At 55.3% G+C, this 23,164-nt stretch overlaps 2 protein-coding genes across 5 annotated transcripts in view; one reads left to right on the top strand and one right to left on the bottom strand.

Moving 5' to 3' along the window:
* Positions 1–20,942, top strand: part of MGAT5 (alpha-1,6-mannosylglycoprotein 6-beta-N-acetylglucosaminyltransferase) — a 369,059-nt gene extending 348,117 nt beyond the window's left edge. For all 4 annotated transcript variants that reach the window (XM_051849614.2, XM_051849612.2, XM_070071008.1 and 1 more), the window contains exons 16-17: positions 5,828–5,985; positions 15,535–20,942. In XM_051849614.2, the coding sequence (XP_051705574.1) occupies positions 5,828–5,985; positions 15,535–15,733 (357 nt within the window). In that variant the 3' untranslated portion in view covers positions 15,734–20,942. The remainder of the gene's footprint in view (positions 1–5,827; positions 5,986–15,534) is intronic.
* An 844-nt stretch (positions 20,943–21,786) lies between these two features.
* TMEM163 (transmembrane protein 163) overlaps positions 21,787–23,164 on the bottom strand; it is a 266,074-nt gene continuing 264,696 nt past the window's right edge. Inside the window, exon 8 of the mRNA XM_017342800.3 lies at positions 21,787–22,538. Within this exon, the coding sequence (XP_017198289.1) occupies positions 22,478–22,538 (61 nt within the window). The 3' untranslated portion in view covers positions 21,787–22,477. The remainder of the gene's footprint in view (positions 22,539–23,164) is intronic.

The following is a 23,164-nucleotide window of genomic DNA, read 5'->3' as shown; positions in this document are numbered from 1 at the left end:
CTACTTCTCCCCTTCCGTTGGATGAATCCTTCCCCTCTCCTCCCCTCCAGGACGCCTTTGCATCCTGCTTGGTCACGTGTTGTGTACTGTTCTGTAATTCTGGAAAGTTCAGCCTCTCTCACTTAGGCCTTGCTTTGAACTCTGAGCCCAGGGACTGTCTCCTGCGTGCTCATACTCCCAGCACCCAGCATTAGGTCTTGTTAGTCATTTGTAGTTTTGATTGAATGAATGAAGAAATCTTCAGAGCCAGCTTATCTGAGTGGCCCCTGCGGGCTTGCTGCACACAGGTGCTTGTGTCTCGCCCCTCTCCCATGCAGTGGCATCGCCTGACTGTGTCTTTGCATCTGCTTCGGCCCTGCTGCCATCCATCCCTTCTCAGCCCATGTGCCCAGGATCTCCTGGGCCCCACCTCCTAGTTCCTGCCCGCAACACACACAGACACACGTGGGTCTGCAAACTCGCCTGCAGCCACCCAGAACTCCCTGGGTCTGCAAAGTCGCCTGCAGCCACCCAGAACTCCCTGCTCCTGCAGGACCAGGCTCCCTTCCCGAGCGAGCTCTGCCTGGTGTGTCCTTGCCAGCCACCTGCCCGCCTCACTGCTCTCCTTCTCACTGGGTCTTCTCCCACCTGCCACCTTCTCAAGGGTGCATCAGGTGCATACCCTCCCCACAACAGTCACACTGCATTTTTTTCTAGCGTACTCCCCAGCTTTTAACAAGTTATATTCAATTTGCTTATTTTGTTCTCTTGTCTCCCTCCCTGAATGCAAACTGTGAAGACCAAAGGTTTTGAGGTCCCTTTTGTTCAGAGCCACTGCCCAGAAAAGCCTCCCGCGTTTCAGAACGGTGACAGCCAGCAGGTGGATGCTGTTACCTCTGTGGGCACTTTTCTGAGCACTTTGCACGTTGTAACCCATTTCGTTTCTTCTGCAGCCTTGAGGGGTGGAGGCGGATACTTTCTTCATTTTACAGATGAGGAAATTGAGGCCAAGAAAGATGATGTCACCAGCTGAAATGACTCAGATAATAAATGGCGGAGCTGAGATTCAAACCCAGGCAGTCTGAGCTCAGAACCTTTGGGCTTTCCTACTTCTTAGCAACTGTGTTTTGGGTGGATGGTGGATGGGTGGATCCATGCTTACAGAGAGCAGATAAGGCAGGTTGGCAATGCCGTGCTAGCCCACGCCGTGCTGGAATGAAATGCAAGACCACAGTCATCTGTGGGTAACCAGTGAGGCGCGCACCTGCAGGGGAAAGAGGCTAACAGCCAGGGCTCCCGTTCCTGGGGTGCTCTGGGAGCTGGGCCCAGAGAGGGCTCTCTGTAATCTAGTCTTCTCAGGTTTTAACACCCTGAGAACCCTGGACAGCCTTAGCATGTTGTCTGCGACATCTCAGGGCGCCTTCTTGTCATTCACTTCATTTTATCTTAAGAATGACCTAAGGCATGAAGGATAGATGGTATGATTGTCCCCAGGCCCCCTGAGAGCCATCAGAGAGCTTGAGAAACGTCTATGAGGTCCCACAGCTGGGAGCCAGGGTCTGCGCCCAGGCCCCCAGCGCCCTCCTCCCTCCCTTCCTGCCCTGCCTACCGATGACACCTTCAGGGCCCCTTTGTTCATGGCCAGGCTTTCCAGATGGAAGGGACCGTTCAGAAGGTCCTGCTGCTACTTTGACTAGTCCTGGTCCCCAAAACAGACTACCGCCAGGGTTCCCATCCATCCACCCAGCGAGCACCAGCAAGGGTGACCGGAGCCCGTGTGCTCCCGTGCAGCATGGAGCTAAGTGTGCCTCTTGGAGGGGACCTCAGTCAAGAAGGCTGGCTGTTCTGGTTTACTAAGAAGCAGGCAAACCTGGCGCAGCAGTTGCACAGGACGGCTTCAAAGCCTTTCTACGCCCAGACCTGTGGCGCCGTCCTGTCCAGCCTAGGTCCAGTGCGTGATGCTTCCTTCATCCGGGGCTGTCTCCGTTTCTACCCGTGCCATCGGTGGAGTGCCTCAGGGCGGCGTGGCCACAGGCACCCCCCCAGAGAGGGGCCCGAGGAGGGAAGGGAAAGTTTGTGGGGTGCCTGCCATTTGCCAGCCTTCTGCTCAGCTCCGTGCTCACAGTCTGCTGGCATCGCTCTCTGGAGACCAGACCAGACCACAGAGCACGCTCAGAGCCCCACGGTGGCCAGGCTAGGCTTCGGATCCGGTCCTCTGGCAGTGCTTTCCTGTACCACAACGCCTCCTTGTTAAACAGAGCAGGATCTTGTTCCTAGCTTCAGTCTTGCCCTCTTAGTACTGTTCCCTGTCCCGCGGGGAGCTGAGAGTGAGTAGGGAACAGTTTCTTCGGAGTCTCAAGTCTGCAAACTCAACAGGTCTGGAGTTACTTCTCATGGCTCTAACGATTTGTAGGTGTCATAAGAAGAGACATTCCACTGCTTTCTTAGGAGACTTAAAAGCCAGACTCTGACATTTCAGCCTTGATGGGTTTTCCATTTTCCTAGCTGGAGCCAGGGTTGGGCCAAGCTAAATCCAAGAATCAGAGAAATTATGATTTGGCTTCCTCTGATACAGTTGCTCTGGGCTGGATTTGTTCACCTGTCCCAAGCAGTTGCCCAGTAGGCTTCAGTATACGTTGGATTTCCTATCTGTGTCTATAGAAGTCATGCATTTGCTCCTAAAGAGTTGTAAGGAAAGTTATGCATCAGACAGCAACAGAACCTCCTTATCTTTTCCAAAAGCCTGTGTACCGGCTCAGCTCTGCTCACCAATAACTCCAGTGTGCTTTCATTCTTGCTATCCAGTGATGTCAGGATCAGTAGCCTGTCTAAGGCCGGCCACTGGGTTTCGCTAAGCTGTCACGTAAGAACGTACGTTCATACTCCGGGTACCACAGCTGTGTGCAGTCTGCTGTCTCCCTTGGTACCCAGCTGTACATGGCTGTCCCACCCCAGGCTTAGCAAAGACACATTCTGTGTTCTGCATCCTCATGACCAGAAGGTGGCAGAGGAGGGCCTCCCTGCCCAGGGCTGTGTCTCTGGTGGCGCCCAGGACTGCGTGGGTCCTAGGACACTTGACCATTGACCCCATGGTTCTCTTTCAGAAGACAGGGCTGCGTCCTGATATCCCTGAGTGATCCCCTGCTTTCCTGTCATCTAGAATTCGTAGACCCTCGTGACACACTGTCTTTAGCTGCAGGAATCCCAGTTCTCAGCTTCCTGCAGTAAAGTATTTCTGCTTGTTCACTGCCACTCGTTGCGGCTCAAGTGGCCAGGTCCCCTCGTCCCAGACGCCTCCGGTGTGGAGGATGGCAGCAAGCTTGCCTGAGCCCCCCGTAGAAGCTGGCAGCAGGTGCTCACGGCCTGCCATGGCCTTGCTGGGCAGGGAACGGCAGTCCCTCCTTCACTGAGGAGGTGGGGACAGGCGGGAAGAGGCAGGCGCCTTGCCCACGATCAGCAGCAACAGGTCCACTTTCAGCACAGGTCCACTTTCCTGCTGAAGAGTGGGGGCAGGATGTGACTTTACTGCTCAGAGGTTCACAGAGCTGGTTAGGGAACCTAGGGGTGGATACTGGCCCCCAGGGCCAGCCCTCCTGCAGAGCCTGAGGGGAGGGAAGCCTTGCCTTGCTCATTTTTTGTTGGCTTTGGCTCATTAAAAGTAACACAAATGCAACATTTAAAAATCTGCAAGCAGGATGGGAGGCCCTCCCTCTGGGAGGCAGCTCGGCCAGCCTGTGTTCCCTGTGCTGCTCCCACCTGGCGCCTATGGGCCTCCCTGGGCAGGGTGAGGCCCTGCCTGCCCCTCCACATGACAAACAGGGGTGGGGCGCCAGACATTTCCTGTGTGTCCTGGTGCCAGCACTCCCGGCCCTGGGGTGATTCACCCCCAGCTGCACCGCACAGAGCTGCCAGAAGACACATGAGGAAGCAGAGAATGTTCTAGAAGGTCACACGTGGCGAAGGAAGTCACCTCAGCACCCCGAGAGCCTGTTGCTCTGTGTGGCTTCTCTCCGAGGCAGCCACGCTGACCACAGGTGTCCTTGGAGCAGTGCTTGACGTGCCCGTGGGTTTTGTGTCTACCCCTTTTCCCAGGCCACAGAGGGGACACACGTGCTCCCCCCTCTGCCCAAGGCTTTCACTTTGCAGCATTTCTGAGAGGTGGTTCCACGTTAGCACAGGGACACCTATCTCTTTTTTGGTGTCATTTGTCTTTTTATATATTTTTTTCTTTTTAAAAAAAGTTTTATTTACTCGAAAGGCAGAGTTACAGAGAGATAGACAGAACCATCTGCTGGTTTACTGTCCAAATGGCTGCAACAGCTAGAGCTGGGCCAGGCCAAAGCCAGGAGCTAGGAGCTTCCTCCAGGCCTCCCACATGGATGCAGAGGCCCAAGCTGTTGGGCCATCTCCGCTGCTTTCCCAGGCCACCAGCAAAGAGCTGGATCAGAAGTGGAGCAGCCAAGACTTGAACAGTACCCAAATGGGATTCCAGCATTGCAGGCAATGGCTTAACCTGCTATGCCACAGAGCTGGCCTCTGCATCCAAATGTATTGTGAGTTTGGCTTAACACGTAGTAATTCTCACAGTTGGAGCACAGTGCACGTCCTCAGTACACATACACGGTGTACACTCACATAAGTGGGAGGTGAGCATGACGGGCACTGCCATTTCCGCACTGTTCCTTCGTGTCTGGAGCCTGCGGGCTCTTCTCTGCCAGGTCTTCATTGACTGCTGCATGCATGACCGTCAACTAAAGTGTGCACACAGGGCTGTGGGATACTAGTACTCCTTGGCCATTATGGCCTTAAAGACGCCATGAGATTGTTCTGAGTCATTGGTTCTCCTCTGACAATTCTGCCGTGCCGGGTAGCTCTCCTCGCACATGATTTCCCCTCTGGCATTCAGAACCCAGCTCCCCCTGGAGCTCCTGAGGTGGAGTTCAACAGACAAGGATGTCTGCTCAGGTCCCCCATACCTTGGTGGGCAGGGCACCCAGGGATGTGGAAGAACCCGCCAGGCTTCTATCAGCCATGCACTGGCAGAGTGTGTTCCGGCTGCCAGGTTGTCCGGGCGTTACTGTCGCTGGTGCCTTCTCAGGGCTGTGCTGAGCACAGCTGGAATGAGAGCTGGGCACCCCATCTGACAGAGTCCACACTGCTGCTTCCTGGCCCTCTGAGCCTTAACCCACCCGGGTCCTCCTCCTTCTAGATCCTGAGAGTGCTTGGCCCTGCCCCATGCTGAGCACTCCACACACCCGTATAGGGGCTGTGTGTTCGTGCTGCTCCTCTCACGCCCCGCTCAGACCATTTCTCTCCCGGTGGATCTCTCTCCCAAGGATATGGCACCGTGGTAAGCAGTATCAGAGACGGCATCTCACAGCATCAGCACCTTCCCTTGAGATAAACTAGCACTCGTGCAACAGTGTCGTAGCAGGTGACTGCCAAAGCAGAGAGACATTACAGTGCCTTTAGAATCAGACACAGCTCAGCAGGTGGAGGGAAGCCTGATCGTCCAGGGCAGAGGCGGTCAGGGACCGTCTGACGTCACTGATGATCGTGATGGTGGTGGTGGTGAAGAGTAGGCATGCTTTAGGTACAGGCGTGGTGCTGTGTGCAGTTACAGGTATTACCTGCCATCCTCAGGTCCTAGGTGGGGGATGAGTAGTGTGGTGGTTAGAGAACAAGACCTGGCCCACGGGCATGCCCAACCCAAGTCTATGGCTCTCCACACCTCTCCTTTCCTGCTGTCTCCTAGTGGGTGACCCCCATGGTCAGGGTTGCTTGGCAGGGCTGGGGAGCTGCTGTGGAACCCTTGGTCCCTTGGCTGATGGCTTCGTTGTCATTCCAGGACTTCTGTCACGGGCAAGTGATGTGGCCGCCCCTCAGTGCACTGCAGGTGAAGCTAGCTGAGCCCGGGCAGTCCTGCAAGCAAGTGTGCCAGGAGAACCAGCTCATCTGCGAGCCGTCCTTCTTCCAGCACCTCAACAAGAACAAGGACGTGCTCAAGTAAGTGGCTTGGGTGTGGGTGGGCCATGGCCACGGCTCAGCCTCTGTGGACACCAGCTGACCTTCTGCACCAGACCTGGGCTGAGAGCCACACGGTGTCAGTTCTTGGTTCCAGGGCTTTAGGGGAAAGATGTGATAAGGGCAGACTAGGGGAGGTGTTCCGTGTGCTGACATTGGGCCAAGGATGCTGGGAGGAGAGATGGGCACAGACCCACAGGGGTGCATGGACCCACCTCTTGGGCCCCTGGTGGCCCCCAGCAGAGCTGGAGCAGTGCAGGAGGCAGGTGGTCATCTTCCACCCTGGAATCGGAAATCTATGAGAAACGGGGAGAAGGAGCTGGCACAGATGCCCACAACAAATTCTAGGTGCCACTTTCTGCCTCGGTGGCCCTTTCCCTTTTGAATTTTCTTCCTGACTTTTTGGGCAGGTGGTGCATCACAGGGGGCCAGGCCTCACTCTCCCGGGTGCTTGCAGGGCAGGTGGGTGGCACCCTTGGGTGTTCCTTGAGTTCTTTCTTGTTTGTTATTTTTAATTGAGAAGATGTGTTCCATCTGCTGGTTTGCTCCCTAAATGCCCCAAGACAGCCAGTGCTAGGCTGGAGTTAAAGCTGTGAGCCAGGAACTCAATCCATGTCTCCCACATGGATGGCAGGGACCCAATCACTTGGACTGTTGCCACTGCTTTCCAGGGTCTGTACTGGCAGGAAGCCAGAATTAGGAGTGGAGTCAGGACTTGAACTCAGGCACGCTGATGTAGGATACAGGCCTTGTAACTGGTGCCTTAACCATTATGCTAAATGCCTGCCCAGCCTGGTCAGCCTCACCTTGACTTATATAACTTGTGCTTGCATGACTTTTAGGATGCACTGTGTTGTTTTTTTGTTTTTGTTATTTATTTTTTTTTTTGCATCAGCATTTTTTTTAAAGATTTATTTGTTTATTTAAAAGCTGGAGTTACACAGAGAGGAAGAGAGACAGAGAGAGTCTGCCATCTGCTGGTTCACTTCCCAGATGGCCACAATGGCTGGAGCTGTGCCGATCCAAAGCCAGGGGCCAGGAGCTTCTCCTGGGTCTCCCACGTGGGTGCAGGGGCCCAAGGACTTGGGCCATCTTCTACTGCTTTCCCAGGCCATAGCAGAGGGCTGGATCAGAAGCGAAGCAGCCAAGACTCAAACCAGTGCCCATATGGGATGCCAGCACTGTAGGCGAGGCTTTACCCACTACGCCACAGCACTGGCCCCAGCATTCTGAGTTTAGCCTACACAGTTCAAAGATTCCCAAGTGCCAGTGCCTCTGGCCTCAAATTCTTGTCCCACCAATGCTAAATCTACTCTCCCAATTTTCATCTGACCCAGACTAGTCCATATGTTGCTTGATTCTCTGGTCTCTCCCCACACCTCACCATACCCAAATAGCTCTGATGAGGCTTCTCTTCCAAGAGACTGGCCTAGAAAAGGACACTACACTCCCAGATCTGAATACTCAGTGTACTGCTTGTGCTGTCCCAGCCGTGAGGAGGGTGTTTAAGAAAAGGAGTGGAGCTGGAGTTTGGGGCTTTTCTGCCCTGCACTCTGGCTCCACACCCAGAGTACCACAGACAGCGAAACGTCTAAGGGAGCAAAGTTTATTTGGCTCATGGGTCAGAAGGCTGGGAACGATGCTGGCACGGCCTGGGGCCTCAAGGCTGTCATGTCCTGGCAGAAGGCAGAAGGGCAAGAGTGGGCAAGAGCCCAAAGGGGCCAAGACTCACTTTTGTCACAGCCCACTCTCGAGGCGGGTGGCCCCCTCCCACAGTAGCAGTGTTAATCTGCACATGAGGGCGAAGCTCCCAGCAGCGGGGCCTGCAGGAACACATTCAATCCAGAGCTCGTCCCCTTCGAGCTGCTGGCCGACGGGGGTCACCTGTGCACGGTGGTCTGAGCTGGCTGGTCCCACCTGTGGCTGTCATCCTCAAGTGTGGGAGAGAGAGGTGAGCCTCTGGCCTCTCCCCAGCAGGGAAGCGCTCCCGGGGAGGGAAGAGGGCCTGCTGTTCTCTCCCATCCTTTTCACAGGAAGACCAGGTTCCGAGGCGGCCCCCTCCGAAGTCTGAAGCAGCAGACTTAAGAAGCTACGTTCTGGGGACAGGACCCCAGTGGGACTTGGGAATGGCCCAGCTTCCTTTGCTGCTAAGCAGGAGCCGGGGTTCTTTACCCAGGCACTGTCATTAGGCCTGGCTCAGAGCTTCCCTAGGCGAGGGTCTCAGTCAGTGGGGACAGGAAGGGGAGCCAACAGCTGAGTGAGCGACCAGTTCCGCCCATTGCATCAGTTTTGCCATCTGTCAAATGGGAACATCTCCTAGGCAATGGCGAGATCACATCTTGTGCTTGCTAAAGACCGAGTAGAGTAGGTTTTTCTTCCAGAGGGCTCTGGGAAGCAGAGTAGACCCAAGGCTGCCAGGCCCAGACCAGGAAAGCCGGTCCCTGGTCCAGCCTCCATATGCCACACAGAGTCCACAAAGCAAAGCGACTCGGGTAGAACTGTCCCATGTCCACGCTTGGAGCCATAGGGCTGCTCTTCCTGACCTGTATCGCGCTTTAGAGACAGGGAGTTCATCACCAGGAGGCTAGAATGAAATTTGGCTTCACAATGAAGCCATCTGAAGTGAATTCTGTAATAATAAGAGCCCTACTGAATCATTTTGGGTGCATTTGTAAATACTGGTGAGCTGGTGACACTGGGATGCTCCCGCTCTCTGGCTGTCCGCCAGTCTACTGAGTCACCCTCAGTGTAGAGGTATCCTTGTTCTTCCATATTCATGGCCAGTTAGCAGTTAGTGCTCTGTCATCCAGGGCTGCTCGTTGTGCAGCATGGGGCCTGGGGCTGAGCCAAGCTTAAGCCACTTTCAGTCCTGGGTGTCTACACTCCTTGCAGACCACCTGTCCTGGTTGTATCATGTGAATTTGATAGGAGGATACTTCAGAAACTTCATGGAATGGAAGCATGAAAAGATAAAAAAAAAAAGTTTGAGGTTCTGTCTGTGAGTAGATTCCATAAACCGAGCCCTGGGTTGTGGTCTTGAACCTGGGAGAACTGGGTGAGTGATCTGCAGGTGCATGCATGAGTCTAGGGTGGTTGAGTGCTGGGGGGGCCCCTCTGGGAGCCTGTGTGACCTGGCCTCTGGTCCAGGCTGCACGTGTGGCGGGGGGAAAAGAGAATCCCAGGAAGTCCAGGCGGACTCAGCCCCACAGAGGAACGTGAAGCCCAGGGAATAATTTTGCTACCTCTTATAGGTCTATCTTTCAAAATCTTAATTGCCGACAGTCCCCAGCTTAGCCTAGTTTGACTATGAATGCTTTGTTTTGTTTTTGCCTTCTCCATGGCATACAAGCTTTATGCATTCAGGGCATGGGTCAGATTTGGGGTTTGGATCTCTGTCCCGGGGGTTGGCACCTTGCCTCAGGATCCAGCAGCCACAGCTGTGGTTGGCCCTGTGACCATCGGGGGACACAACGAACGCTCTGCCTTGGGCTGTGTTGCTAAGTCATGTCAGGTGTGGCTCTGCGGCTTACCCGTGGATTTGTGGGAACGCAGCCCCACTCCGAGTCACCAGCGTCTCGGGTGGGAATTCTCGGCCGCAGCCTCGGGACTGGGAGTGCCGTGATACCTGAAGAGGGGACGCGGCCCTGAGCCCCAGTGGCCACCAGGTCAGGAGGGGCTGGCGGCCTTGATCCTGTCCCCTGGAGCTGGGTTCTCAGCCTCACTCCTGGGACTGCAGGGGAGGAAGGGGTGTGGGGAGCAATCCGGACTGGACTGAGTTACTGGAATTAAGACTTATTCTATGCATCTGCTCTCCCACAATATGGCGCTGGGAGAGAAGTAAACAGCTTCCGCACAGCTGCCTCCAGTTCAACCAATAAACTGTAGGACTTGCTACTGATTGGAGGAGAGCAGCGTACTTGGCGTGTGGGCAGCCGAGTTGGGATTGGCGGAGGAGGACTATAAAGGAGGAGAGAGACGGCATGCACCGGGAACATCTATGGGGAACATCTATGGGGAACATCTAGCTGAAGGAACACCTGTGCAGCCCCCCAGAGAACCGGCCGGCGGTGTGCCGCTCCCCTGCGGAAGTGGGGAATGTGGCCAGGGGGAACTGCCCTTCCACGGAGGTGGAAGGGATAGTAGCCAACCCGGGAAGAACCAGCAGCAAACCCGGGGAGGGCCGAGCAGACGAAAGAACAGCGCAGGGTCCTGTGTCGTTCCTCCACGAAGAGGGGGAGCGACATAATGGTGCCGTGACTCGGATATGAAGCCTAGGCAAGGTTTAGTGTTGCTCCTCCACGAAGAGGGGGAGCGACATAATGGTGCCGTGACTCGGATAGGAAACCTAGGACGGATAGGAAACTTAGGAGGGAAGAAATGACTCGGATTAGGAAACCTAGGTCGGATAGCAAACTTAAGAGGGAAGAAACAGGAAGAACTGGGAAATTACCGGAGAGAGAGACTAGCAAACAGCCTAGGGAAAAGCCGGACGAAAAAGGAGCCGGAAGAAGCTATTGAAAGCCTAGGCATAGACTCGGATACGGACTACGGGGGGAAGCTGGGAGGAATCTCTAAGGTCGAAAGCGAAAGTGAAAGCTAGAACAAACAGACTCGGACGCGGACTGTGGGGAGAGGCCAGGAGAAATGAGGGAGGAATATTGTTGGAGGAAAGCTGGGGGAAATATACCGGGTAGAGAAAAATGTTAGGGAAAATGAAGCCGCGAGTGCAGGCCGAGGCGGATACGAAAGCCACTTTGGGATTCTCAAGTTAGCCCGGGAATAGGGGGCGAAAAGTTAAAACCAGAAGCTGAAACGTAAGCCAGATTGGGATCCGTCTGATTAGCCCGGGGAGCATAGGACGGGAAGCCAAACCGTGGGGCGGAGACGTATGCTGGGTTGAATTCGCCAGGCTAGCCCGGGGAACTTAGATTGAATGCTAGTGGCGGACACGTAAGCTACGCTGTGTTACTCGCGGAAGCCGCCGCGTGCAGAGAGAGCACGGGGCGTGAATAGATAGGGAACGGGGCTGGCGCGAGGCCGTGGTGCAGACGCGAAGGGCGTGGAGACCACGGAGCGCGGGAAGCCAAGCCGCGCAAAGCCGGGAAGCTGCGCAGATGAGAGAGGCGCGGGCTGAAGCGGCTCAGCTGGGAAGCCGCCGAGAAGTAGCCTCGGGGCGGGCAGCGGGAAGCTGCGGGGATAAGAGAAACAGAAGTTTAGAAGTAAGATGAGAGAAATAGGAATGCTGGAAGATAGAAGTAAAATGGGAGAAATAGGAATGCCCGGAGATAGAGAAATAGAGAAATAGAAAGGCCTCCCTACAATACTGCAATGTGAGAGCTTGGATTCGGTCTGCCTGATTAAGTGAGGCGATGAGCACGATGAGCACCTGCGGCGGCTAGCAGCTTATGCGCCGCAGGTCACCGAAGACAGGCACGAATTAACATCAGTAAGGCTTCCCCCACAATACAACAATTAGGAGGCTTGGATTCGGTCTGCCTAATTAAGGCGGTAAGCGCCAGCAGGCGGCTCGACCAGAGTGTGAGCCGCAGGTCACCGAACACAGGCACGCATCAGCGCCTAAAAACCTCCTCACAACATGGCAATGAGAGGACCCGGATTCGGTTTGCCTGATTGATAGGACTTGTAAGAGCCTGTGGCAACTCTAGCAAGTAGAGCAGAGTGTGTGCTGCGGGACACCGAAGACAGGCGCGTATCAACGCCAAAAATAAAAAGAAAGGGGGATCTGTGGGGAGCAATCCGGACTGGACTGAGTTACTGGAATTAAGACTTATTCTATGCATCTGCTCTCCCACAATATGGCGCTGGGAGAGAAGTAAACAGCTTCCGCACAGCTGCCTCCAGTTCAACCAATAAACTGTAGGACTTGCTACTGATTGGAGGAGAGCAGCGTACTTGGCGTGTGGGCAGCCGAGTTGGGATTGGCGGAGGAGGACTATAAAGGAGGAGAGAGACGGCATGCACCGGGAACATCTATGGGGAACATCTATGGGGAACATCTAGCTGAAGGAACACCTGTGCAGCCCCCCAGAGAACCGGCCGGCGGTGTGCCGCTCCCCTGCGGAAGTGGGGAATGTGGCCAGGGGGAACTGCCCTTCCACGGAGGTGGAAGGGATAGTAGCCAACCCGGGAAGAACCAGCAGCAAACCCGGGGAGGGCCGAGCAGACGAAAGAACAGCGCAGGGTCCTGTGTCGTTCCTCCACGAAGAGGGGGAGCGACAGGGGGCATACTAGGGAAGGCACTGTTACTGTGTTACCTTCTTCTTCAAGAGCTGGAAAGTGTAAAATGGCAATTGTGACCATCAGATCCCAGATGTGGGGAAAGTGGTGAGGCCGATGGGGGAAGGCGGCTCCTTGTGGGGAAAGGGAAAAGGTACACAGTGCATGAGGGCGGGGCAGATGCCACAGGGACAGTGAAGCAGACACGGCGCTGGGCGTGTCCTGAAGGGGTGGAGTCTCCTGTGGCTGAGGACAGGGGCTCCGGCCACCAGGGAAAGTCGCTTCTCCTCCCTGGTGACTTTGGCTCTGGTTACTCACGGATGATGGCGTAGCCTGCCTGCCTGCCCAGGGCTGTGGGGGGCTCCTGAGCAGAGGCAGACCAGTGCCAGCCCCCAGAGGATGCTCAGCCCACGCATGCCCATAGCACTGTAGGGGAACATAGGGCACCAGGTCTCACCCGTGTGCCAGAGACTGTGTGTGGGCTCAGCGCAAGGGCCTGGGCAGGGCAGGGCCTGGAGCTCCGCTCAGATGTACATGTGCCTGTGTGAGACCCCAGGTTTTTCAACTCATGAGGATGACAGCCCTCACAGTGGGGTCAGAGCAGGGTGGAGACTTCCATATTGCCGTGAGCAGTGTACTGGGCACATGGCTCGTGTTAAGGCACAGCAGCTGCTGTAATTCACCCAGCTATACAGTGTAACAACAAGGCTGTATCCCAAGGTCAGCTGTCTGTCATATGTGACGCAGGTGACATGCAGAATTGAGCACAGTTCCCCTTGGTCTTGGCTGGCCATTCTGGGCCACACAGGACCTGATAACCCCAAGTCTGATTCATTTTTCCTGTTAGGAAATCCTTAACACTCTCACTTCCTGCGTTCTGGCCTGAGTTTCTGGTCTCATTAGCAGGTGCAGCAGGAGCCTGGGGCCTGCAGGGGAGGGAAGCTGGAGCGCAGGTGACCTGCTGAGTTCCAGAAGCCACAGGGGCTTCAGCCACTATTGAGCAGAGCCAGGCTGGCAGCCCCGCAGAGTTCCCAGAAGCCCCCTCAGGTGTGCTAGGAATTACCTGGTTAGTGCAGCCAGGGGAGGCAGGACCCAAGCTGTGGACTGGAGATGAGAGCGAGCGGGAGTGAGAATTTGGAGGCTTTCCAGAGGCAGGGGAAATCTCCATATCCCCATCCTGATCCACTCCCTGACAGCAAGAAGTGAGATCTCCTGGAATGGTGCTAAACAAAGTATGGGCCGTCAGGCAGGGAGGCACAGCTCAGCTGGCACCTGCCAGCCCACGATGATCCTGACCGTGACCGTGGCCGTAATAATCATGAGCACTCCGCTTCACAGACAACTGACTCAGCTATAGTCTGCCAAGTGCCAGAGGAGCACTGATAAATGCAGTTAAGACATGTGGCTTCCCATTCTACAGAAAACCGAGCCACAGAGGGGCTGCTGTTGGTCCAGTGTCACCCAGTTTCTAAGAGACAAAGCTGGGACTCAAGCCCAGGTCTCCCTGCCTACCCCAGTCCCCCGCCACACACACGCGCCTTGTTGTCTGAACTCAGGGGCATCCCTGATTTCCCTTGGTTTCTATACAGGATATCAGGTAAGGTCCCTGCATTCTCAAAGGGTCATGGTGGGCGGAACCAGTGCATTCCAGGGAGAAGGAAAGATTTGGAGCTCTTCCTTGAGCTCAGAGGCCAACACCATTGGGAACAGAGAATATCCAGGTATCCTTAGCCCCCCAGCCAGGGTCCTAGACCCAGGGAGTGAAGCTGCCAGCTTCCCCAGCCCACACAGCTGTTGGGAAGTCATGGCCAAGCAACAAGAGCACAGACCAGGAGCTCTGGGCATACACGAGCCTCAGTGCCCGAGTCTGCCGCTGGGGTGCCGTCGGCAAGGCCAAAGGTCACCTGCGTTGCAGCTAAGGTCCAGGACAGTGTCGTCTTTCTGGGTGCTGTCCAGGGGCCAGCCTGTGGCTGTACACGGGAACTTCAGTAAAGCTCAAGGAAGATGACATTAAAAGAGTGCAGGTTTATTTTGGTGCTAGGAAAATTTTTGAAATGTATGCAGTTTTTTTCACAGCATGCATTTTCCATGAGCTTTTAAAGATGTTTTAATTTTAATTGAGGCAGAGAGAGATACTTTCTAGACACTGGTTCATTCCCTCCCAGGATCCAGGAACTCAGTCCAAGCCTCCCCGTGTGGGTGGCAGCCATCAGTGCTGCCTCTCAGGAGCACATTAGTAGGAAGCTGGAGTTGGGAGTGGAGCTGGGACTTGAACCAAAGACAAAAGCCAGTGTCTCAAGCACTGTGCCAAATGCCCACATGACCATGTTGCAAACACCTTGTGTGCATGGATTTCAATGGTTTGCACCAAAATAAACATCTTTTGCTTCTACTTTTCACAAACATTTTGGAGTCTCCTTGTATAATAGGAGTCTCTTTTATTTTACTTTTTAAATATTTATTTCATTTATTTGAAAAGCAGAACTACAGAGAGGCAAAGGCAGAGTGAGAGAGAGAAAGTCTTGCATCCACTAGTTCACTCCCCAAATGGCCACAATGGCCAGAGCTGGGCGGATCCAAAGCCAGGAGCTTCTTCCGGGTCTCCCGCGTGGGTGCAGGGGCCCAAGGACTTGAACCACCTTCTGCTGTTTTCCCAGGTGCATTAGCAGGGAGCTGGATTGGAAGTGGAGCAGCCAGGACTTGAACCAGCACCCATATGGGATGCTGGCACTGCAGGCGGCAGCTTTATCCACTATGCTACAGTGCCACCCCTAATAGGAGTTGTTTTAAAGCCTTTTCAAGGAGGCAGCCATTGCTAATGCTTTCTCAACTGCCTGCACTCACACTCACACACAGGCACACGCCAGGCTGACTGCCCTGTGCGTCTTGTCCCTTGAGCTTCCTCAGGGACAGCTGTTGCGCATGCTCCTGCATGTGTATCTCGCTCGTTCTTTTTCATCGGCTGCCTGCAACTCCGAAGGCACAGAGGGGTCCTAATTTGTGAGCAGTTCCCCACTTGGGAGAGTGCAGGTTGTCTCTGTTTTTCCCATTGCAGATGACGCTAACCTGAACACAGCCCCGCCCTGCATGCATCTGGCCCACACATGTTTCTCAGGACCAGATCCCTAGAGATGGAGAATCAGGGGGTCCAGGGAGGGTCCCATTTCCTTCCTACAGCTGGAGAACTGTGCTATCCAAACCTCAGCAGGCTGGCTGTCGGGGTGCGGCCGGTGACAAGGGCAGGTTCTGTCCCCTGCGTCTCCAACCGATGTGCCTCTCTCTCTTCCTCTTCAGGTACGAGGTGAGCTGCCAAAGCTCAGAACTGGCCAAGGATATCCTGGTGCCGTCCTTCGACCCCAAGAACAAGCACTGTGTGTTCCAGGGGGATCTGTTGCTCTTCAGCTGCGCGGGCGCCCACCCCAGGCACCAGAGGATCTGCCCCTGCCGGGACTTCATCAAGGGCCAGGTGGCGCTGTGTAAAGACTGTCTATAGCGGCCACTGGTTCGGCCTGTGCTCATCCTGTGGGGAAAGCGGCCGCACTGGCCCCATTGTGGGCGGGGCTGGGGGGCCCAAGTCATTCAGGGACTCTGGCCAGAGCCTGAACTTTTCCGTCAAAGGTTTCGATTGGGTTTTGCCCCTGCTAGGGACGGAGCAGCCCAGAGGAGTTTTCCACCGAAACAGAACGGGAGAGCAGTGGCCCGGCCGGGAGCCTGGCTGATCCCTGTACAATGAACACCCCGTTTCTATTTCTCGTGGAGCACCTGCTGGGGGGGACTGTCGGTGCAGCTGCCCCAGGGTAAAGAGAAAGCCTCAAGATTGGTTTCAAATGAAAGAGGAAGAATGGAGCCGACTGGAAAGAACTTTTGTCCTATTCCTAAACCCATTAACTTATTTATTTGGGCGGGCGGGTGGGAGGGGCAGCGGGGAGGGCGCCGGGACCCAGGACACGTTTCTTCTGTTACTTCCCACTGTTAATCGTCACTTTTACACTACTGTCATCTGCCTGCTTCTGCGGGGTACAGGAAGCTGACGCGGGCTATGCCGTGGGGCAGGCTTCTCAGAGCAGCCGTGGCCAGCAAGAGGAATTCTTGCATCAGGGACCACCAGGCTGCCCAGGGCGCAGATCCTGCACACGGCAGCTGGAGCACAGGTACCCCCATTGGCGTGGGGGCACCTGACCGTGTTACCCAGAGAGCCCACCCAAGGGACCAAGGACAGGGCTGCTTTCCTCTGTGTCCCCTGCCCCTCTGCACCAACCCCCGTTGCCGTTTCTCATTAGACTCCCTTTAGTAGGGAAATGCAGGATGGGGGGAGGGGGGGTTCCTTGATTAGCTTGTGGTACGCTTGCCCTCCCACTGCAGGCCACCAGGTGGAGGGCAGGAGAGTTGCAGGCCTCAGAGCCGCTCTTGGAGCTGGAAGGCTGGCTCTCAGGCCCCCCAGAGAGTGCAGTCTGAGCTGTGAGGCATGGGAGTGGAGTCGCGCATTTGGAACTGGTAGCACCACTGGAGCTGGGCTCCTGGCTGGCCGGCTTGCGTCAGGTCACCCAAGTCCAGGAATGGATGTTTGCTTGGGGAGCAGGGGCTCGCTCAGGATGAACTCGGTGCGCTGTGCTGACTGCTGGTCTGTGGGTGCAGCTTGCGAGGCGTGGGAGTCAGCCGCTGGCTCCTCCTCCAGGCGTGGTCATGCTGCAGGCAGCGAGCAGCAGCGTGGAGAAGCGCTGCAGGTTGGCCTGATCCCCTGAGACCTAAGACCCCACCTTGCAGACCCTGGAGCTGCTGTGCCCTGCCTTTGTGTCCAGGCACACCCCGCTGAAACCCTGCTTGCCGGGCTGGCTTGTGTACACCTCTGTGTTTCTGTGCAGCTCCTGCTGTCTCCCCTGTGGCATAGGCGAGTCCCTGACCAGAGCCGCAACATCACCCATCCTGCCCTTGCTGGCAGTCTGGGGCCCCTGCCTGCCGTCTCGGGCAGCCTCTGCCAGGACCATGGGGCAGATTCTGCCTGCTGCTTGGTTTCTGTCCCAGTGCATGAACAGCACCAAGTAGGCCCTCACATCTCTGCACAGTGGGTCTGAAATGCACCTTCAGTGGAGAAAATGGTGAAGGTGTAGGGCAGGTAGCTGGGGTCTGCTCCCCGCCACCCCCCAGGCTCACATGGCCCCTGAGCCAACCTTCCAGGGAGAGTACTGTACAGGGGTCCCGAGTTCTGGCTGAGAAGGGCAAAGGAGACCTCGTTGGTGACAGGGTGTGTCTATGTGGGGGTGCTACTTAAACACTGCACAGTGTCCCGCAGTGGGAAGGGAGACAACGGACACCCTCCCCCTGTAAGCAAAGGCCTCTTGGCTGCATCCTATGGTAAGAATTGGCGTGAGCTGCCAGACCTGCAAATCCTGGGCCACCACTGCCCTCTCCCGGGCTCTTCTGGAAGCTTCTAACAGGATGTCAGTGCAGGCATTCATCCAGCAGGGGGAGCCTGCAGGCTACATGTGATCCCTTCCATAGACACCTTAGGCAAGAGACCTGTTTCAGCCAGCACAGGAACGGGGAAAGCCAGGCTGTTGGAGGGCAGCTCCGTCCCTACTTGCAGTAGCTGCAGGGCTCATCTGCTGGCTGTCCTGGAGCCCAGGGCTTCTGCACCTTCCAGGTCCTTTTCTCCAAGTCCCTGGGGTCGGTCAGGCAGCCGGGAAGAGCACTTTGTCCCATTTAAAATTCCCTCTCACTCTCCACGTCCCTTCCCCTGCCCAGGACTGTCTGCAAGTGGGGCAGCTACTGCTGGGGGTAAACCCGCACTCCAGTTGTCAAGGGCATTATCCATAGATTCAGTGACCCCAGAATGTACGCCGGCTCCCAGGCCCCCTCAGACTTGACCTAGATCTGGCTGGTGACCCCTGAAAGGAAATTGGGGAGGGGGCTAACATTTGCCCTGCGTGGAAAGGAGAGTGTGGGCTGGGAGCCCGCAGCCCTTTTCTTCTTGCCAGTCCTAAGAGGATCTTCAACCAGTGTGTGGGTGCTGACGGTTCCCTAGGGAGAAGAGTTCCACTGGGATAATGTCTTCTCGTGCTGTGATCATGTCTTGCCTGGTCTTTGGGTTATATTCCCTGCTTTTTGTGAGCTTAAGCTGTTAAAGTGGGGGAAACGTGTCTCTAACTTAGTGAGAGGGAGACAGCGTGGCTAGGAGCGAGGCTCCTCAGAGGGGAGACTCGCGTCTTGGAAGGCAGTCACCACCTCCTTTCCTTCCCGTTTGCACACGGACAGCTGGAGCCGCTGTGGGCGTCTTTGCTTGGATTGCGTTTTTGTCCCTGCTTCTTGTTCTCGTTTGCTTTTTGTGTTGGCCCTGTGTTTGGAGCTGTCAGGGACGGCTCCTTGGCGGGGTTTTTTTTCCTGATGTGCCTTCTTACTTTTCTTTGGGATTGGGTTTTGGCATCTGTGTGCTGTTGGGAGGCAGGCAGGGCAGGTCTATGGGTCCCTGTAGATGCTGGGGTGGGCAGTGCCACAGAGCATGTGCGTGTGAACATTCGAATCTACCCCCAGAGGCAGTGGGAGGCTGTGCAGACCCCAAGCAAAGGGCTGGCTGGCCGGAGCCCAGGCTGCGCCCTCCTGGACTGCGTGGCCACACCTCTGGGTTGCCTCGGGACCACTGGTTGGGGCTGTGCAGACGGCCTGAATTCCCTCTGCCCCCACACTTGCTGTGGTATGGCCAGGTGGGAAGGCCAGCCTCACGTGAGGGCAGCACTGATGGGTACGAGGCCCCAGGGTCTGCGTCTGCTTTTTGGTTTCTCAGTGAATGCAAGACTTCATGAAAGAGAATAATGAGATTCCTGTTTGGGAGCAGAGCCCCAGCATGACACTGTGGTAGCTGTGTGATGCATGGAGCCGATTCAGGGTGGTGGTCCCAGGCGAGTGTGGGCTTTCGGGACCAGCCCAAGGTAGTTTACCTCGGCTGTGTATGTCATTAAACACTGCCACCCTCTCCCACGTCCCCGCCCCCTAAGTCTTGATTTTAAAAAGTATATTTTGTTAACGACAGGCTCTGTTGTATGTCTTACTATCCCAAGCCTGGATTGATTTTATTTATTTAAAAATATTTTAATGTCCACATTGGCTTTATTCTAATCCCAGCCATGCCTGTGGGGCTACCGCAGTAGCTTCGTGCTCATGAAGGAGGCTGAGAAGGTGTAAAGAATCGTTGGCCTCAACAAAAAGTTTTTATAGCAAAAGCCCAAATTAGCTGTATAGTCTCAGATGCATTAAGAGAGAAAAATCACCCTAGCTTCTTAGCACTTAGGGTTCTGTAAGGATTCAGTGTTTAGCCCAGTGCCTCGCACATAGTAAGTCGTAAATATTGTTAGTAGCCTTTCCTAAAACTTGAGAAATACGGAGCTGAGCTCACTGTATTGTTAACTCAAGCCCAATGTGGAATTACTATTCCAAGTTGAATGTCGTAGGCGTCCCTGGTATAGAGTGGCCAAGCTCTGCAGCTGCCCTGCCGGTTGGGATTTTTCTGTGCCCCTGAAGGCACAGATCAGAAAATGTGCCAGACTTCAGCCCCAGCGAAAATTATCAACTGGAGCTGAGAACAGTTAAGGATGAGCTTTGGCCACCTCCTAGACCTCAGCCCACTCCTGCTTTCTGGAACATTCCATGGGATTTGAGGAACATTGAGCTATAAATTGTACCCCTTGAATCATGTGTAACTCTTTTCCTACAAAATGCAATAACAGGCTTTTCTGTGGTGTTTAGGGGAAGGGATGACCAATGGATCCTGCACATTCCCCAGGAGGCCCCTTTGCTGCCCCCTGCTGGCCGGGGTGGCCCCTCTGGTCCTTAAGGATCAGACTGCTAGGCTGGTTAGCGCTCGCCTGTTTCCATGGGATTCCAGGTTAATTCCTGGGCCTGGTCCCAGAGAGAGCCAGCCGAGGAACTGGAGCAGGGATGTGGTCTTGTTCCGATCCGGACCCAGGGGCTGCTCCTGGTGTAATGTGGTTTGCCCAAATCCCCTTGGCGTTTTGTTTTCTTGGGGATGTTGCCCCTTCCTCACCGGTGTAGTTGAAGTTCATTTCCTGCCCTGTCTGGACCATCATCATGAACTAGGGGAGACTGGCCGGAGCCAGCGTCCTCTCCAGATCCCTGGGTCTGCTCTTCACCTGAGGGGCAGCATGCTTGCTCTGTGGGTGTCATGCCTGCCCTCCACCCCACCAGACCCACACCCCCGACTTGCCCAGCCGGAGGCCACGTGTTTGTGTAGTGGATGGAGCCGTGGTCTGTGGACGGCAGGGGCTACTCCAAGGGCATCCACAGAGCTGGAGGCCTACACAGCTCGCTGGGACAGCAGGTCCGGAAGGTGAGCAGAGCCTGTCCCACCCGCCAAAGCTCGGGAAGCATTTTGGTGACTGTCTTCCCCAGGAATTACCACAATGACAGCATGAAATTGATGCCAAAGGAGATGGTGAAGTTCCTTCCGCTGTAGTTGCTGTCCCAGCCTCCATGTCTTTAAGCTAATGGCCGTTTGCATCAGCGTCTTTAAACCAATCCTGTTACAACCATTTTCTACAGTTCACTTCTGGGGTTTAAGTAGTGCAGGATTCTGCAAATAAGGTGTCACTGTCCAAACGTACTGTACTGGCCTAGAGAGCACTGCTTTGTTTTCCACTGTTGTAGAGAAAACTAGGGAGAACTTTATTTTTCAATAAACTTTTCTTGTGTGACAGGTGGAAGTGATTTGTGGGGGGCTGCATGCACGGTGGGAAATGCACACCACCAATCCCGATAGAGCGCACTTCCTGTCCTACCTTCCCCTAGAAGGGGCTGAACCAGGGAACAGTGGGGCCCGGAGCACAGGGTTACACAGAAGCCTTGGGAGCCGGGGGCTTGCCTACAGGTGATGGCTGGGCCCTGCTAGGCGTGAGAAAAGGTGGCGTGGCAGGGCTGAGCAGCGGAGTGTCGCCTCTGGGCCTTTCAGGAAGCTCAGGACAAAGGAAGTGGACAAATGTTTACTCGAGCACAGGCATTGGGCATGACGGTGAAGTCAGTTGCTATTCCCTCGCCCCTGCACGACAGTGTGTACATTTCAGTCCTGCCTCTGCTTCTCACTAATGTGCACCCTAGGAGGCAGTGGTGATGGCACAAGCCACCCATGTATGAAGCCAGGAGTAAGATCCTGGCCCTGCCCTGGCTATTACAGGCATTGGGGGAACCACTGGATGGCTCATCTGTCTCTCAAATAAAATGAAAAAGCTTTTTATTTTAAAAGATTTAGAGACCGCATCCTCTGCTCATTCACTCCCCACCCGGATGGCCACAATGGCCAGGGCTCAGCCAGGCGGACCCAGGCGCTTCCTGCTGGCGACAGTGACACCCCTCAAAGATGACCTCCCTGTCCCATACCAAACAGGTCAAGATCTTTATTGTTCGGACACTGCTGCCTGGCTAGGCAGTGCTGAGAGCGAGCCAACGCCCATCACATCACTGAGAGCGGGTCCTCAGAGGCGTGCACTGGCTTAGACGGTCGTCGACGAGCGCCATTTACCACAGCTCACAGACGCAGGCAGATACAGATAGACTATGTCATTTATTACAAATAAACTGTACTTTCACATCTCTCCGAAATGGGGCCTGTTTATACAGGGATGTTCAGGGTCGTGTGCTTATTTAGCGCGTCCATGCAAAGCTCATACGTGGATCACTACGTACTTTAAAAAACAGAACGGTCTCCTTTGGAACAAACCGTCGGTTTAGACTGAGGATTAGTAAAACAGTATGAAACTAATGCAATGTGTTGATAGAAAGGAGGGAGTGACATACGGATGGTTCTGGGCTGGGAGAGACACAAGGGGACATCTTCCCCTCACGCCTGCCACATTGCAGAGCCTGCGGGACCCTGGTGTGCCTGGGGCCACAGCCGGCCCCGAGGCGGTGGGCCCGGGCCGCACCCATCCACGTCAGGCGAGAGCACCACGGGAGACCTTTCTGGTGGCCAGAGACACATCCGATCTTACCCACGAGAACCACCTGACTCCAGAAACCAGGCTCGGCCGCTGCTGGCTGCGGTGCAGGAAGTGCGTCCCTTCCTAGGGGTGTGTCTGATGGGGCAGCGGAGTGAGGGGCAGATCGTGACCCGTGATGACAAACCGGATGAGAGAAGACTTCCAAAACAGAAACGATGTGTTGTTCCACAGTGGCACCATCTGCCTGCGTGGACGCCGCCACGGCGCGTGACCGTCTTCCCGCACAGCGTCCGCCTTTACTCGAACATCTCGTAGTGCCGCGTCTGCCTCACCCTCGGCACCATGTCGATGAGGAGTCTGCATGGGGTGAGAGAGACAAGGCCAAGGTCACCTCACACGGCCCTGCAGCTTGAGGGCTTGGGAAGGCATGGAGGGAGCTGCCGTTTCTAGCCTAATGCATATACCATGATCACCATAGTATAATTCCACATTTTCCTAAGTGTACAATTCTTTTCAGGCATTCATGTACTTTGCCCCCATCTTCATTCCAGAACACTTGTATCGTCCCCTAAAGAAACCCTACGCCCACGGGCAGTCACTGGGCCTTTACCCCGCTCTCCTTTCCCCCGGCCACCAGCAATCCATCAACAACCTGTGGGTATCTCACGGAAGTGGATTCGCGCAAGACGCAGCCTGCTGTGACTGGCCTCATGGCTGAGGCTCAGTCCCACGGGAACATGCCTAAGGACTCCGTTCCTTTTGATGGCGGAGTAATAGCCCCCTGGCGGGATCCAGCCCTTCTATGCACCCGTCAGTCGGTGGACGATTGGTGGCTTCCCCCTGGGCCTACTGGGAGTAATGCTGCCACTGACACTCAGGTCCAAGCTTTGGGGTGGCTGTGGGTCTCACTCCTCTGGAGGGCCAAACAGGGAGTGGAACCGCTGGGGCAAAGGGCACCTGCACAGCTAACACGTCGAGGAAGT

The sequence above is a fragment of the Oryctolagus cuniculus genome, chromosome 3, assembly GCF_964237555.1.
Source record: "Oryctolagus cuniculus chromosome 3, mOryCun1.1, whole genome shotgun sequence".
Classification (NCBI taxonomy): Eukaryota; Metazoa; Chordata; class Mammalia; order Lagomorpha; family Leporidae; genus Oryctolagus; species Oryctolagus cuniculus.
Note: the sequence above shows the minus strand (reverse complement) of the source record. Positions and strands in the feature narration are given on the sequence as shown.